The sequence below is a fragment of the Drosophila hydei genome, unplaced genomic scaffold, assembly GCF_003285905.1.
Source record: "Drosophila hydei strain 15085-1641.00,03,60 unplaced genomic scaffold, DhydRS2 tig00000250-arrow-arrow-pilon, whole genome shotgun sequence".
NCBI classification, from domain to species: domain Eukaryota; kingdom Metazoa; phylum Arthropoda; class Insecta; order Diptera; family Drosophilidae; genus Drosophila; species Drosophila hydei.
The window spans coordinates 511,498-527,642 of NW_022045696.1; the positions used below are offsets into that span (position 1 = coordinate 511,498).

The 16,145-nt window shown below is 42.4% G+C and overlaps 2 protein-coding genes across 2 annotated transcripts; one reads left to right on the plus strand and one right to left on the minus strand.

Annotated features, from left to right (window-relative positions):
- Nucleotides 1-3,220: 3,220 nt before the first annotated feature.
- LOC111603376 (mucin-5AC-like) lies at nucleotides 3,221-5,377 on the plus strand (the record flags this gene model as incomplete). Its single annotated transcript, XM_023320927.2, has 3 exons — nucleotides 3,221-3,770; nucleotides 4,450-4,725; nucleotides 4,784-5,377. Coding segments are annotated over 3 exons (1,335 nt in total), but the record flags the coding sequence as incomplete, so codon positions are not given.
- A 7,922-nt stretch (nucleotides 5,378-13,299) lies between these two features.
- On the minus strand, nucleotides 13,300-14,793 carry LOC111603353 (vitellogenin-2). Its single transcript, XM_023320900.2, has 2 exons — nucleotides 14,507-14,793; nucleotides 13,300-14,432 (listed from the first exon to the last, which is right to left on the minus strand). Exons 1-2 carry the CDS (start codon nucleotides 14,724-14,726, stop codon nucleotides 13,360-13,362), a joined length of 1,293 nt encoding a protein of 430 aa, XP_023176668.1. The 5' UTR covers nucleotides 14,727-14,793; the 3' UTR covers nucleotides 13,300-13,359.
- Nucleotides 14,794-16,145: the final 1,352 nt, after the last annotated feature.

Sequence of the window (16,145 nt, forward strand, 5' to 3'; positions counted from 1 at the left end):
TCCCACAGCAGAAAAGCTGTCAAATTAAATTTTTTATTTAATTTTTTATTTAAGTCTCCTGATTTTGATAAAAAAAAAAACTATTTTATTTTATTTTCATTTTATTATTTTATTTTTTGATTTGTTTTCCTCTTTGAACAATCCGAATTCCAAATAATAACTTTTTCTCTTTTGAATTATTTTAAGTTTATTGCATTTAGTTTTAGTCGTAAAATATTTATGCACAATAAACCTAAATAAACCCAAAAACAAACATACTTATTTTGTATATATGAAAAGCAAAACCAAAACATCATACTATATATGTAGATCATAGCTATACCCAAATACCATACACTATATATATCTATATCCATATCTATATATATATATATATGTATATATATGTCTTGTTATTCAGCCTTCAAACTGAACAACTCTGTACAGAAATCTTAAATCGTTTCTTCTTTTTTTTTGTATATAGAGCAAAACTCTAAACAAAATACAATATACAAAATACAAAATACAAAATACTATAAACAATATACATATACAAATCATATTATAACACCAGATGTTGCCCTTCTATTTATTTTCTTACACTTTCAGTTACAGTTTTCAAAATTAAAGGAATATTTATAGCTAGAGATGTATTCACATTATAATCAGGTCCCTTTAGCTATATTTGAATAAAGCCATTTGCCTTTAAGATATATAGAGAACCAGTTCACAACTCCAAAATCCAAAAATCAGGTATAGAACTTACAGAATATATAGAACCAGTTCAGAGCTTCAAAATCCAATTGCTCTTCAGATACATATAGAACCAATTCGTAGCTCTTGAGATTTATATAGAAAAAGTTGGTGACTTTAAAATCCAATTACTCTTCATATATATATGAACCAGTTCGTGACTCCAAAATCCAAATGCTCTTCAGACATAGAACATATAGCACCAGTTCATAGCTCCAAAATCGAATTGCTCTTTAGATATATATAGAAGCAGTTCACAACTCCAAAATCCAATTGTTCTTTATATATACATAGCTCTTGAGATATATATCGAACCAATTCGTGACTCCAAATCCAATTGTTCTTTAGATATATATAGAACCAGTTCACAACTCCAAAATCCAATTGTTCTTTATATATACATAGACCCAGCTCGTGACTGCAAAATCCAATTGCTCTTCAGATATACAGAACCAATTTGCAGTTTGTAATTTCAAATATCCAATTGTATCTCAGGTATATATATATATATACATATTACATATTTGGATACATCGAAATCCAGTTCGCAACATCAAATGCCAAAAACTCCTCAAGAGCCACTTCATAGCTCAACAATTCTATATCTATTCAGACTTTAATATATTTCAACATATCAAAAACTAGTTCAACCTCTTCACATATATATATATATATATATATATTTATATATATATATATTTAAATACATCAGTTATTATTATAGATCATAATTTCCATGTTTTCACTTAGACAACGATTAAGAGTCTAACGACAATCGTAATCGCTCGTCTCCGTCTCATAACCGAGCTTGCATTGTTTGCTAAATACCCGGTTGAACCGGTTAAAAAACAAGTGAGCGATGCAACCGGTTGTCGAAACGGTTTGCTTTGGGCCCATAAAAACCACCGTTAATTATTCGTTTGAAAGGCCATAGACGCTGTTGCGCATGCCAAGCGCTTCGCTTACAGATTTTGATAGCCTGCGAGCCCATTCGAAAAGCCAATTACTGGAGTCACAACTAAAGACCAGGCAGACGACGCTCACATCGCCTGCATTGCAATTGTTCACTCGTAAAAGTAGTCAACTTTCAATTTCAATTACCTTTTTCTAGATGTTTGCAGTTTGAAATAATTTGAGACAAAAAAAGTTAAAATATTTCGCTTAAGCTCTGAGCTCTACTTACTTAATCTTTGGCTTGATAAAATTGTAATTCCTAACAACATTTGAGAGCTGTGATCCTCAGACTTTCCCTAACTGGGCCATTGCCTTCGGTATACAAGGCTTTGCCAGCCAGCTCAAGTCGAGGGGTCCCATTTCGATGCCCTTTGGCAACTGAGCAGCTTTCACTGGCAGCCTGGCTTGAGCCAGATAAATTGATTGTCTTTTTTTATGTATTTGCATTGGCAGCAACTTTCTCGTCTGCGGATGATGCCGCCCTAGCCAAGAGGTGCTTCTAGCTGCGATCGCTTGCGCAGTCCACAAGTGAAGATAACCAGTTTGGCATGCAGTCAACAAATATTTCAGCAAACAGCAGAAGCTAAAGCTAGCAGGCTGTGAGCCATAAGCAAGCAAAGCGCACATCTTTCAACCAAGCCAAGAGCTGAGCGTGCTCTTATGCAATCACATTGGCATGCAGTCGCCGTTGCCGTTGCCGTTGCCGTTGCCAAATGAGTAGCTCCAGCCAGCTGGCCTAGCTGCGGCTGTCTCGTCTTCAGGCGTTGCGCAAGCATCTCTAGGGCGCGGCAAGCGACATTGACATTTAAGTAGCCAGCCCGGCCCATGGGTTCATCTTACATTCCATGATTATTTTCACATTTGCCGCCAATGTCAAACAGCCAGCAAACAATGCACGCGTGATTCATGCATCTTTCAAACGTCCTTCAATTAAAATGCCTGACTGCATTTTTAACTGTGTCACCTGTCCATATTTATGAGCAGCACTCGGTCACCTTGGCTGAAGTTACTTAAAAAAAAACAGAAATATATTTACAGCTCAGTTTTGTCAAGGCTTGGCTGCTGCCTTAAGCTAGAATATAATCCAATTCAAATTGCCCGCCCACACATATAGAGAGCGAGGGAGAGCAACACAAGAGTCCTAACACTTTATTGCACAGCAAAGGAAAAAGTACTTATATTATTATAATTATATATAAGCAAAATACACATGTACATATATACATATATATATATATAAATAACTGTTTAATTGTTGAGCATGTAGCTTGCTTTTTTAGATTGCTGTTGACTGCACAACGCGGATTTCTTGATATTGAGATCACAGAAACAAATTTATGAACGCACAAAACACAAAACACAACACGACAAGCACTGACACGCAAGTGAGATGATTGAAGAGTGCCGATGATCGAATCGATTCAATTCAACAAACTTAACATTTTGCCATATTAATCGAGAATATTCAATTGCAATTGCTCGCTTCTTTTCATGTGCCCCTCATCAACCCGTCACAAACATTCGATGATCTTCTTTCCGCTGGCAGCTGCGCACTCAAACTGTGCCTTCCACATCGACTCCGACTCTGGCTCCGACTGCGACTGCCTCGGCAGCAGCGTCAGCGACGCTCAGTCCAAGCTTCAATGCTGCCGGCGCAGCCGCTGCGAGTGTTTCGCGTCGTCCGGTGCTGAGCGTGCGCAGGCGAATAATCAACACGCCGACGGCAGCGTCTGAGTCAACCACGCAAATTGCAGAATTGACGACGACCTCTAAATACAATCGACTGCGCGGCAAGCCAGACTCGGCAGCTGCCGCGGCAATTACAACGACGCCACCAACAAGCAGAAACAACAACAGCAACAACAACAACAACAGCTATCTAAGTAAGCTCAAAAGTTCGTCGGCAACATTGCCGCTGGCAACATTGTTGCCAGCAACAAGCAGCGCCATCAGCAACATCAACACCAGCTCCGACAACGCGCTCAAGCAACATAAATTCCAAGCGGCCAGCTATGCGTTGCGTCGCCAGTTCCAAACGCGACGCCTAACCACAACGCCAAGCTCACCGAATGGCGATGAAAGCGGTAAGAAATTACTCTAAGTCTGACTCTGAGCCTGATTATATACATTATATATATATTAGCTATAGCAGCATATGTTGACAGAGTTTATGAAACATTTTTCGACTCTGCGACTTCAGCCTGATCTGCCTGGTTTTATATCAGTCTGTCTGTCTGTCTCTCTGACTGTCTATCTCTCTTTCTTTCTTCTGTCTGCTCTTCTGTCTGTCTTTCTATATGTATATCTCACGTTCTCTATGCCTGCCTGTCAGTCTCTTCTCTCTGTCTATCTTGCTGTCTCTCGATCTGTTTCTCTGTACTTCTTTCTGTCTGTCTCTCTTTCTCTTTGACTGGCTCCCTCTGTCTCCCTCTCTCTTTCTGTCTGTTCAACTGTCTAACTGTCAGACTTTCTTTCTCTCTCTCTCTCTCCCCCTCTCTCTCTCTCTCCCTCTCTCTCTCAGAGTGCCTCTCTGCCTGTCTTTCTCTATTTCTTTCTATCTGCCTATCTGTCTGACTTTCAGACTTTCTCTCTGCCTTTTTCTGTGTCCCTCTATGTGTATGTCTCTCTTTCTGTCTGTCTGACTATCTGTCTCGCCATCTACCAAGTTGACTTCTGTAAGAACGTCAAATCTTAAATCGATTTTTATCGATTTTATATATATATCTATATCTATATCTATATCTATATCTATATCTATATCAGTCACAGATGTACCTCGCACGCAGAATCCACTGTTTAAGCGACGCCTAACGCTTACCTCGACCCTACCGCCGCCGCGAACGACAACGACAGCTCTGTCAATTGAGACGACGACCTTCTTGTACGGGATTGAGGACGATGACGATCAGGTGGCCAGGTCCAGCATACACACGAGTCGCTTTAATCAGATTGCGGAGCAGCTGCGTCCGCTGCATAGCTCCAGCTCCAGCTCCAGCACCACGACCCAACGGCCGCCCGCTTTTGTGGCCAACAGCACACGTGAGGAAACTATTCTAAATGCACCCGGTTTCAGATGGTAATCTAGTTGCTTTTGCAGGCCGTCAGATGATACCGCGCCCACGTCGACCACAGTCCAGCACGCCTGCGCCGAGTGCGAGCAGCTCTGCCGCAGCATCGCCGCCAGCATCGCGTCGTCAACAGAGCCGCCGGCGGCCGCACAAGTACATCGAGGTCTATAATCGGCCGCTGAGCAAGCTGGCGCTGGCCGCGGCCACATCGCATCGTCGTTCGGATGCTGGCGATAACTCCGAGCCCAGCTCGGCGACTGTGGCGCCACAGACGCGCCGACGCGGCGAGAAGGCGCGACAGCTGCAGTCCAGGGCGCCGAAGGTGATTGTCCATGGGCAGGGCATCATTGAGTGCCGGGATCAGGGCAACTTTCCGCATCCGCTCAGCTGCCGCAAGTTCATTTCGTGTGCCAAGTTCGACGGAACCGGCGGCATCGTTGGCTGGGAGTACACCTGCCCCAAAGGACTCGGCTACGATGGCGACAGCGGCATGTGCACCTACACGGCAACCAGCGACGGCCGAGCCTGCCGCGATTGAAGCCTCCGGCACGGGGTCACTGACTGAATATAGACCCAAGCGCCCCACTCTGCACTTCCAAACACCAATCATTCCATCTTTCATGTGGCCCATCATTTTTTCTTGTGAATAGTTTTTTTGAGAACATATATATATATATGTATTTGTATTTAAATGTGTGTAAGCTTCATATATATAAATATATAAATATATATATATAAATATATATATATATATATATATATATATGATATATTTGTATACCTTGGCTAGGAGTCTTAGGTCCACTGTCAGTCCGTCCGACTGCCTACTTCTTTGCACGCTAGTCTAGCTCTTAGACACATATAGTTGGTCGGAACGGATCGGACTATATCATATGCCATGGCACGAAGAGCTAAGCCTCAATCTTAACTTAACTCTGCTTCGTTCCCAATCCAGTTACTACCTATACAGACGCGTCTAATCTATACCCTCTAACTTCATAGATAACGCCCAGCTAAAAGATAGTGTATTTAGACATCGGATCACCGAAGATAATTCAAATTTCTTGTTTTTTTTGTTTCTTTATTGTTGTATGAAAATATAATATATAGGCTGCTTATATTCAATACAGATTGCAATGGAAGTACGATATTTAGGTATATATTATACGAACTGTAATTTGCTGCAATATCAATCAATCAATAAATTTATATAAACGTACAATGCTGTTTCTCCCAGGACAAACATCTACATCTATCAATCAATCAATCTTTTCGTTTATCATCTCATTCGTAGCTCAATCGTTGGCAGAGCTCAACGCTGAGCCATCTACAAAACTGGGCAAGACTCCGCTTGTACAGTTCGCTCTCTCTCAGTTGCTACGGTTCTCTTCGATTGACCACGCCCACAATGCCTAGAGAACATTAAGGGAAATGGAAATTCAAACTGGAATTTTGGAAAAGTTAGAGTTTTGCCTAATGGGCATAGCTATATATATTTTTTTTATTTATTTATTTATTTTTAATTTCTGTTTTATCTGTCTTATCTCTGTCTTATACTAGACAATAAACAAATTTGTTAACAATAATATTACGTAACCGGATGGCTGGGGCTCCAATGAGATCAATCCATATATTTATCTACTTTACATATTTATCTATTTCTGTGGGGCAGGTCTAGGACATGTAATATTTGAGTCGCCTGTGGTTGCTTGAGTCATCCAGAAGTCTTACTGCTAGAGCATTATCTTGGCTATGTCGTTTATTCATGTATCTGTTTGCATATAGCTATATGAAGTGGATATTTTGCAGTGCTGCTAGCCTCGAGGAAACATATTCCGCCAGCTGCCAAAGCACTCAAAATATAATAATAATAATAATAATAATAATAATAATAATAATAATAATAATAATAATAATAATAATAATAATAATAATAATAATAATAATAATAATAATAATAATAATAATAATAATAATAATAATAATAATAATAATAATAATAATAATAATAATAATAATAATAATAATAATAATATATATAATTTATTGCGCTCTTCTCATCCATTCTCATGAGCTTTATTTTGTTTATTTTGGACCACGTCAAGCTGCAAGTGGCTAGGCTCATCAGCAGACAAAAGTTAGCTGGAACTCGCTGTCACGCGATCAATCTGCTCGGGCGGCTATCCCATCTCAAAAGCTCTGAGCGGAGCTTAGATATACAGTCACAGCCAAAAGTATGTGCACTATGAAGCTCTCTTTGCACTACTGCTTAAAATAAATATTCAAATATTTAAATATTTATGTAAACTATTTTAACTATACAATTTGAAATTTACTTTGATATTTCGTTGAAGAGGACAGGCGTAGGAGGAGAAGCAGGAGCTGAGCTGCGAGGCGCGAGCTGGGACAAATAACCAATATATATATATATATATATATATATATATATACATATATATATATGTATATACATATATATATACATATATACATATGTATATAAATTATATGTTTTCCAGTCCTGTGGTGACTGAAAGTTAGGTTGAGAGGCGACTGTGCCTCTTATTGCTGGCCTCGGGCTCAGACAATGAAATAAGCCATTTAACGAGCAAATGACGGAGTGAATATTTATTTAAGCGGTTTACTGGAAGAACGCTTTTTAACCCTGCTTTTAATTGTTCTTTTTTGAATAATCGAAACAGTTAATTTTATTGGTTTTTCTTATTATATTCACTATTTTTAGTTTTACTTATATGACACCAATTTTTAGCATGTCCTATCAGTACGAGTTAAAACACGAGACTGATCTATATTTTTACAAATCATAGCCTCACCGGCGTAAGTAGAGTTGCCCTTGCCAGGGCTGTTCCTTAACTTGTCTAGCACCCGATAATAAGTGTTGAATAATACCTAACATTAAGTGTTATAAGCTAACTAAGTGTTATAAGTTAACTACCCCCCCCTCAAGTGTAAGGTCGTCCTCGACCGACCCAATTCCAGCGACGACTCCTCGCAAGTGCTTCGCGGACTTCTTTGCGTCGATGATCCACCAAAGAGTGAGGCCAATGCAGATTAAAGCACAGCATATGGCTCCTCTTTCGGAGTGCCGTACAACGACACATCATCAAAGTGCACCATTTCGGTTCCTTGGTCGCATATTAGCAGCGGTGACCAGCGAGTCGGTGCAGGTGTTCTCGAATGAAATCCGCAAGTCGTTCTCATTCACATTCAATACGGAGCAGTATGAGCAGCGTACTGATTCTTCGCTATCGCCGTTCAGCAGGCGCTTACTAAGCTTGCTCTTGCGCCTACGTATGTGGCGTCTGTTGAAGCTGTTGGTGCACAACGTGGACGTGGGCCTTGGCATCGGATGATGCACACCAAAGTTGTGCAGCTGCAGCGACTTGAGTGTGGCTGGCGCCGTCGATGACTGGCCGTGCACGTGCCCGTGATGGCCGTGATGACTGTGTCCCACCACTCCAGCGATGCTATGAGCCGTTACTGGACGAGTGATGTGTGTAGTCTGTCGGCGCGCTCAGCTGGCGATTGAATTCGGCCTTGCGGCGCGTCAAGTCCGTCAGGCAGTATTTGTTCAGATGGCCGTTGCTGGAGACAGGGCTCTTGGGCGATGATGCCAGATGCTGCGTATAGGCCGAAGGAGTTGCTGCTCACGCTTAGCTTATTGCCGGCGTTGTGCAGCAGATTGTTACAGTTCTTGCCGCTGATCTTGGCCGACTTTTGCCCGTCGTCGGTATCGTGTTGCTGCTGCTGCTAGCCGCCCTGTACTCCTTGTCGTCGCTCTCGCTGCGCACCGATGCTCGATACGCAGGAAATGTCTTCGTCTTGCTCTTCAGAGAGCCGTTCAGCAGTAGCTGCTGTTGCCGTGCGGCAACTGCCGACAATGCCGGCAGCTGCAGTTGACGTGACGCCGCTGCCGATGAGGATGAGGATGAGCCGGCAGCCGTGGCAGGTGTCGACAGAGATGGGCAGCGGTTGGAGCAACTTGGTTCTAGTATGGATGAAGAGTCGCTTGGCTCTGCCGCCGCGAAGAGTTCGTTAGTTGTTGCTGGCTGATGAGCTTCTACTGTTGGTGGTGGTGCCGTGAACAAGGGGGTTTCCTCAACGATTCCGCTTGTAGATTTGCATGCTGTGGTTCTGGCTTAGCATCCAACTATGGGGCGAATAGAGCTGTTGCTGGTTCTTGTGGACGACAGGATAAATCGTAATTTTTCTGCAGGCTTTTTTAATTTTTGGGAATTTGGTTATAAAATGTATAGTGTTGATGGATTCCTCTAGCCAAATTGATTTTAAATCTGAGGAGTCCAAAATGTTTGGGCTAACAATGAGCCTTCGCGAGAGTAATAGCAAGCATTAAACTTTGCAACTCGATCGTCCGCATTCTGTTTCTGGACAGTGTTTCAGTGTTTCAAATAAATAAATCAATTTGTGAGTTTTGGCTATCCCGAGAACTCCATTGACAGCAAATGTTAACTGGTTAAGCTGGTCTTGAACCTCAGTGTTTACTTCTATCCGTCTACTGTTGGCATTCATTAGTCGCATTTCAGTGGACCTAATCTACTCTAAATGACCGGCATCGGGTGTACCCGCCACCAAAATGTTTTATAAAAATTATGCCAAGTGGCTAAAGGTAAATTGAAAAACTATATCTAACTTATTCTAAATTGCCTAGCGGCTTATAATAAAAGGTGTAATAAAAAAAACAAGGGAGTTATCTTAGGTTGTCCTTGTGGACCACCCTTCCTTTAATGAGGACCTCGGTCCCCAGGTCTGCTTCCACGGCCTTCTCGACACATAAAGGTGTGAGTTTGTTTCCGAGCCGTCGGTTGGACTTGACCAAAACCTTGTCACCAACATCGAAGACTCTATTCTGCCGCTTTGCGTTCTCCCTAGCTCTGAGCGTCGTCTGAGCGTTTCTGATCTTTTCTTCTATCTTTTCTTGTGGCTCTTGCTTTTTGGGGTGTCTATCATACTTAGCCCTAGCACATGTTTTGCAGTTTTGTACTATTTCCTTGGCAATTTTTGCCATCCGTGGAAAGTAGTACTCCGAGAGTACCTGCTTAACATTTTCCTGTGCAGACCTATGGGCCCTATTATGCTCGACTGTGAGGATTTCCCTTCTTTCTCCAACCGCAAATATGTCCACTACGCGATTTTTGCAATGCCAGAACTTTGTGGCTGGGTATCTTCGCACCAATGCATCTTGTATCATTGCAAGCGTGTGTAAATTACAGTGGAGAGCATTTACGCATTTGGGTGAGACTACATCTTCGAGCTCGTCTAGCAGCGATTCGACGCATGTATAGCTGATCAAGTAGCGTTTCTTATTTCCAAAAAGAATAAAACTTCGTTTTAAGGGGAAACGCGCCTCTTCTAGCACTATCTGGTTTTGAAAACAGTTCAAGGGTTTGTCTGTCGTCTCAATGGTGTTGGTGAGAGATACCTCACTGTGGATCGTTGCTGCGCAGGACTCAATTTCTTGCTCATTTATAGCGTTGAGCTGCTGTCTTGACAAGGCATCCGCAACCAGATTGTCCTTGCCAGGTTTATAGAAGATACGTGCATTAGACTCGTCAATGCGCGCTTTCCACCTTTTGATTTTCGCATTTGGATTAGATTCCGAAACTGCGAAGGTCAAGGGTTGATGGTCAGTGAAGATATTAATGTCTTTCACCCCATACAAATAGTGCCTTAATTTGGCAAGTGACCATACAATGGCCAATAACTCTCTCTCATTGGTTGCATAGTTAACCTCACTGTCCTTCAATGTTCTTGAAATCATTGTTATAGGACGACCCTCTTGAGACAAAACTGCACCTATGCCGTGAGCCGAAGCGTCGGTCGTTAGATCGAATGGCTTCTTAAAATCGGGGTACCTGAGCATTACATTCTCGGATGACAAAATATCGCGCAACTTCTGAAATGCCCTCTGCTGCACTTCAGAGAATTGAACCTTTATATTTCTGGACCTATGCTTACTGACTGTTCCATTTTCACCCTTCAGGATATTCGAGATGGGTCTTGCTATTGCGGCGAAGTCCCTAATGAAACATCTGTAATAACTTGCGAGGCCTAGAAATGATCTAACCTCGAACAGCGTTTTTGGTTCTGGATACTCCTGTATTGCCCTAACCTTTTCAGGATCCGTCGTGGTGCCAGTGCTGGTGACTACGAAACCAAGAAAGTTCACGCTTTTCTTAAAAAAACGTGACTTTTTGACGGAGACCCTCATGTTTGCTTTGTGTAAGCTTTTTAGGACCCTATCCACGTGTTTAATGTGGGATTCCTCATCTTCTGAAAAGATGATTACGTCATTGACATCAACATAGCAAAATTTGCCAATCTGCTCTCGCAGTATGTCGTCGATGGTTCTTTGAAAGATGCTTGCTGCATTCTTTAATCCAAAGGGGAGTCTTTTGAACTCGTATTTCCCCCCGTTTACAGAGAAAGAGGTTTTTTCACGGTCGCGTTCAGCGAGTATGATCTGGTGATAACCAGACTTGAGGTCTAATGTTGAAAAGAATTTGGCTCTCCCCAAATTCCCCAATATCATTGATATATTTGGCATAGGGTATTTGTCCGGCACGGTTTTTTCGTTAAGTTTACGAAAGTCCATTACCAACCTCATTTTCCTATTGCCCGCTTCATCAGTGCCCTTCTTGTCTACTACCCATATTGGGTTATTGTAGGGAGAGACGGACTTTTGAATTATATCATTCTTTAGTAGATCTTTGATTTCTTTATTAACGAAATCAGCCGCTCCCATTGGATATGGGTAAAGCTTGGTATAGATCGGTTGCTCATCTATGGTCCTAATGGTAGCCACGACTGATGTGTTATACGGCAACGTCTCGTCTGGGTCTGCAAAGGCCTTTTGTCTGGTCTTCAGCATTTTCAAAAAAGAACTTCTAACTAATGGGGATGCATCTGCTATTTGTTCAGCTAACTCATTAATTTTTTGAGTCCATGCATGCTCCCTCTGCTGGTTTACAGCAGCCTGTTCGGCTAAAGCTTTGCTGATAGCCGTCCTTATTACTTCCGTAAGCTGATCTACATCCATTCTACCTGATGGTGGGAGAACTGCACAGTCGGAATCTGAGTCGCTAGACTGCCTGCGAGGGTTTCTCTATTGGTTGAACCGAGACATGCGCAGGTCAGTGGTCGCGAAAAATAAAACGGACCGTCAGAAGATGGGTCGAATTACGTCACAGCTCTGAACTACGAGAACTGCATGCACAACTTCAGACACACAGAAAGTAACACAATGTAATTTTATTGACGATCTGAATGATCAATTGCTGCCACTAAAATTCCCAAAGTAGTCACTCTCACTTGGTTCTGATCATTAATTTTTTTTTTTTTTTTTTTTTACATGCAATTGCAATATAAAATACTCGCTAGTCCTAGGTATTTTTTTATAAAATAAATTTTAACACTTTTTGTGTTTGAAGAAAAATTTTGGCTAGAGTATCCACTTACAAGATTCAACTAACACAAAACAAAAAAAAAAATCCCTTTATAAGATCTGTCAATTGCAGCTCCCGCGCTGCTGTCTTAATTGTTGTTGGTTGTGGAGTCCGACCACTAGTTGGGCGCCAATTATATGTTTTCCAGTCCTGTGGTGACTGAAAGTTAGGTTGAGAGGCGACTGTGCCTCTTATTGCTGGCCTCGGGCTCAGACAATGAAATAAGCCATTTAACGAGCAAATGACGGAGTGAATATTTATTTAAGCGGTTTACTGGAAGAACGCTTTTTAACCCTGCTTTTAATTGTTCTTTTTTGAATAATCGAAACAGTTAATTTTATTGGTTTTTCTTATTATATTCACTATTTTTAGTTTTACTTATATGACACCAATTTTTAGCATGTCCTATCAGTACGAGTTAAAACACGAGACTGATCTATATTTTTACAAATCATAGCCTCACCGGCGTAAGTAGAGTTGCCCTTGCCAGGGCTGTTCCTTAACTTGTCTAGCACCCGATAATAAGTGTTGAATAATACCTAACATTAAGTGTTATAAGCTAACTAAGTGTTATAAGTTAACATATACATATATATGTGCATATAACAGGCAGAAGCAGGCGTATATATATTCTTGATCAGCACGAAGAGCTGAGTCGATCTGTTCGTCCGTCTGTCCTTACGTCTGTCTTTCTGTATTTGCCCATCTAATTGCAAGAACTAGAGACCTGAAATTAGAAAAATAAACTTAATAAGCAGCTTAGCAATGGGTAGCATGCATACGGACAGTCGGACAGTTGGACAGTTGGAGGCTCAGCTGGAGGAACAGCCCACAACATACGCTCTTCACTGTGCGCACGCGCATAGATCTCTCCAAAAGTCAAGGGTATTCTATAAGCTATATGCCAGTTCAGTATATGCAAAGTTGATTTCTGGCTAGCTCAGCGACTTTCCTATAAGGAAATTGAGGAATTGAGAAGGCAATTGAAGTACTTTTTAAATATGCAAGAATTTATTTGAAAACTAAGCGTAAACTAGGCAATCAATATGGAAGGAAAATGCTTTGTTGTTGTTCTCGAATTATTGATGGCTTGCTGCATGATTCGCTGTGTGGAGAGGTGCTTAGGCCAGGTTCTTCTGCTGCTGCTTCCAGCTTTCGTGGTAGGAGTGATAGCCAGTCTGTGGCTGGGCGGGGGTGCTGCGGCCGAAGGGGCTCTTCGAGTTCACCTGCAGCATGTAGTCGCCGCGGATGTCGTAGCTGGTGGCGATGCCCATGTAGGCGCGCTTGCCATAGCCGTTGTTCTGCTTGTACTCCTTGTAGGAGCTGGCGGCGACGGCTGGGAAGTTGCGCTCGTTGCCTGGGCGAACGGACTCGGCGTAGTAGCGGGTGGCGCGCATCGAGGCCTCCACAACGTTGTCAGCGCCGGGAACACCGGCAGCGGGGCCATTGGGATAGAAGTCAACATCGCCGTGGCGCTCCTGGGTGCCCATGCCGTAGGCAGAGGTGTGGATGGCGTCAACAAAGTCAGCATCGCCGCGAGCCAGACCGCTCAGCTTGTTCTCGGGCTTGGCGTACAGCCTGGCGGGGTCCAGACCGGTGATGCGGCGCAGCTTGTGTCCAGTCTGGCGGGTGTACTGGCGACCAGCGATGCCGGCAACGTGGGCAGCGGGTCCCTGGCCGATCAGATGGATGATCTCCTGGGGCACGTTCACTTCGTTGGTCAGCTGCACCAGACGCTCGCCAATAATCTCACCGATGCGCTCCACATTCAGAGTGACGTACTGCTCGAAGTCCTCGATCAGATTGCCCAAGGTGATGACCACCAGATCGCCGGTTGTGTTGTCGTCCTGCTCCTGGTTCTGCTTGCGGCGCTGCTGTCCCTGCTCATCGCTGTTGCTCTTCTGCTCGTCGCTGTCCTGCTGGCCGGCATAGGGCTGCAGATTGTAGCGCTGCTCGTAGGCCTGGATCAGCTTGCGGTTGGCCTTGTTGGCTTGGCTCCACGACTGGGGCAGGCCCTCAATGAAAATGGTCACCTCGTCGTTGCCGAAGTTCGGCTGGCGCTTCACCGTCTGCACAAAGTTGTTCAGGTTGAACTCGATCTTCTGGCCGCGCTCGCCCACAATGTAGCCCTTGATCTTGCTGGGCTCTGGCACGTATTCGGGCTTGAAGACGCGGTTGAATTGGGCCAGATGGTCTAGAAAATGCCAGAGTCACGGTCGATTAGCATCAGGACAAGAACCGATCATTGCCGATCCGACAGCTACTTACACAACTTGTCCAACAGAGATGCACCCTCTTCGACGGTCATGCCTTCGAGGCGACGCAGTGTCACATCCTTGAGCATGGGCAGCTGCTCGATTTCGCTGGTGCTGACCCAGTTGCTGGGATCCTCGGAGCTGCCCAGCGAGTTGGATTGCCTATGGCTGTTCGTGGCCAGAGCCACGGCCATGAAACAGGCCAAAACACACAGATTGCGCAGAGGATTCATAGTTCCACCAAAGCCCTTGTTCTTCTATTGTCAAGACGCCGTACCAAGCTGTACTGCATGCTCTTAGCCGATCGCCCAGCGGTTTTATAGCTCCCAGTCTGGCTGTCAGCGCTCACGTGTCGGCCAACGGAAGCAGCAGAGAGCTGACCGGTGCATAGTGCTTCCAACTGGCTCAGCACTTTTCGGAAGCTCAGCTGAAATTCTAGACAACGCCGTGTTTTCAAAATCGAAAATCGGCAATCATCGATCGGATGACTCGGCTATTTCTACACACACTCAACGTTTTCGCTTTATCAGTTGCGATCGCCCATAGACCCACCCGCCCCTCCGACCCACCGCCCCCGTCGCCGACGCCAATTTGGCAACTTTGATGTGCTGCTTGTGTCAACAGTTGCAGTGGCAGCTGCTCTTGTGTAACTGCAATTCAATGAACCTTCAAGTGAGCTGACTCTAGCTTATATTAACTGACACAGCTGACAGCATCCACTGCAATCTGATGTCTCCCTAACAACAGCATTTCGAGCCCAGATCCCAATCTACATCGAGACGCAACTTTCATTCTCGAATTTGTATATTGTTTTGAGCTAATCTGTATTAATACCCATGATATACAGATAATATAAAATGTTTATACTAACCTAAAATATTAGGTAAAGATATTAGAAATAAAGGCTAAGAAAAATATTGGTTATTCGACTTGCATGAGCTTAAGTAAGGGCAACAAATCTTAGCACTTCTCAGCTATATTTGCATATATATGATATATATGATATATATATGACATATATGATATATATATATGATATATTTAACTGTTTGTTAAGCAAATTTGATATTCCTATGGACTGCAAGCTAAGCTTTAACTTTTTCTTATCCAATCGACTTTCTACAAATTTTATTTTATGTTTTCTGTTTCCTTTGCTCAGCAGGAAATACAAAATTGAATTGTAAAAAAACTTATTTTTATATAATATTTGTTTGGCTGTGTCTACGTCCATCCATCCGTCCGTCCGTCTGTGTGAACACAAATATTGCCAATATTGAAATTTGAAACTTAAATTTTGAAACATAAACTCGTTTATAAAGCCATCATTAGAGGCGTGGCAAAAGCAATTCTCAAATGTAGATTACTGTGAGCCACTCTATAACAAATATAGACTATATGTATATTAATATATATATAGTATATACATATATATATATATATATATTTTTTTTTTAACTAGTCATAAATTTTAAATACATTTTAAATGTATTAATATTATTATTATATTATTATTATTATTAATATTATATTAATATAATTATAATATTATAAAAATTATAATATTATATAAGCCTTTCGCTTATAGCCTGTAACTTTACAATGTCCAACCTGACAGTTAGGTTGATCAGTTGACCAAAATCATATGAATCTAA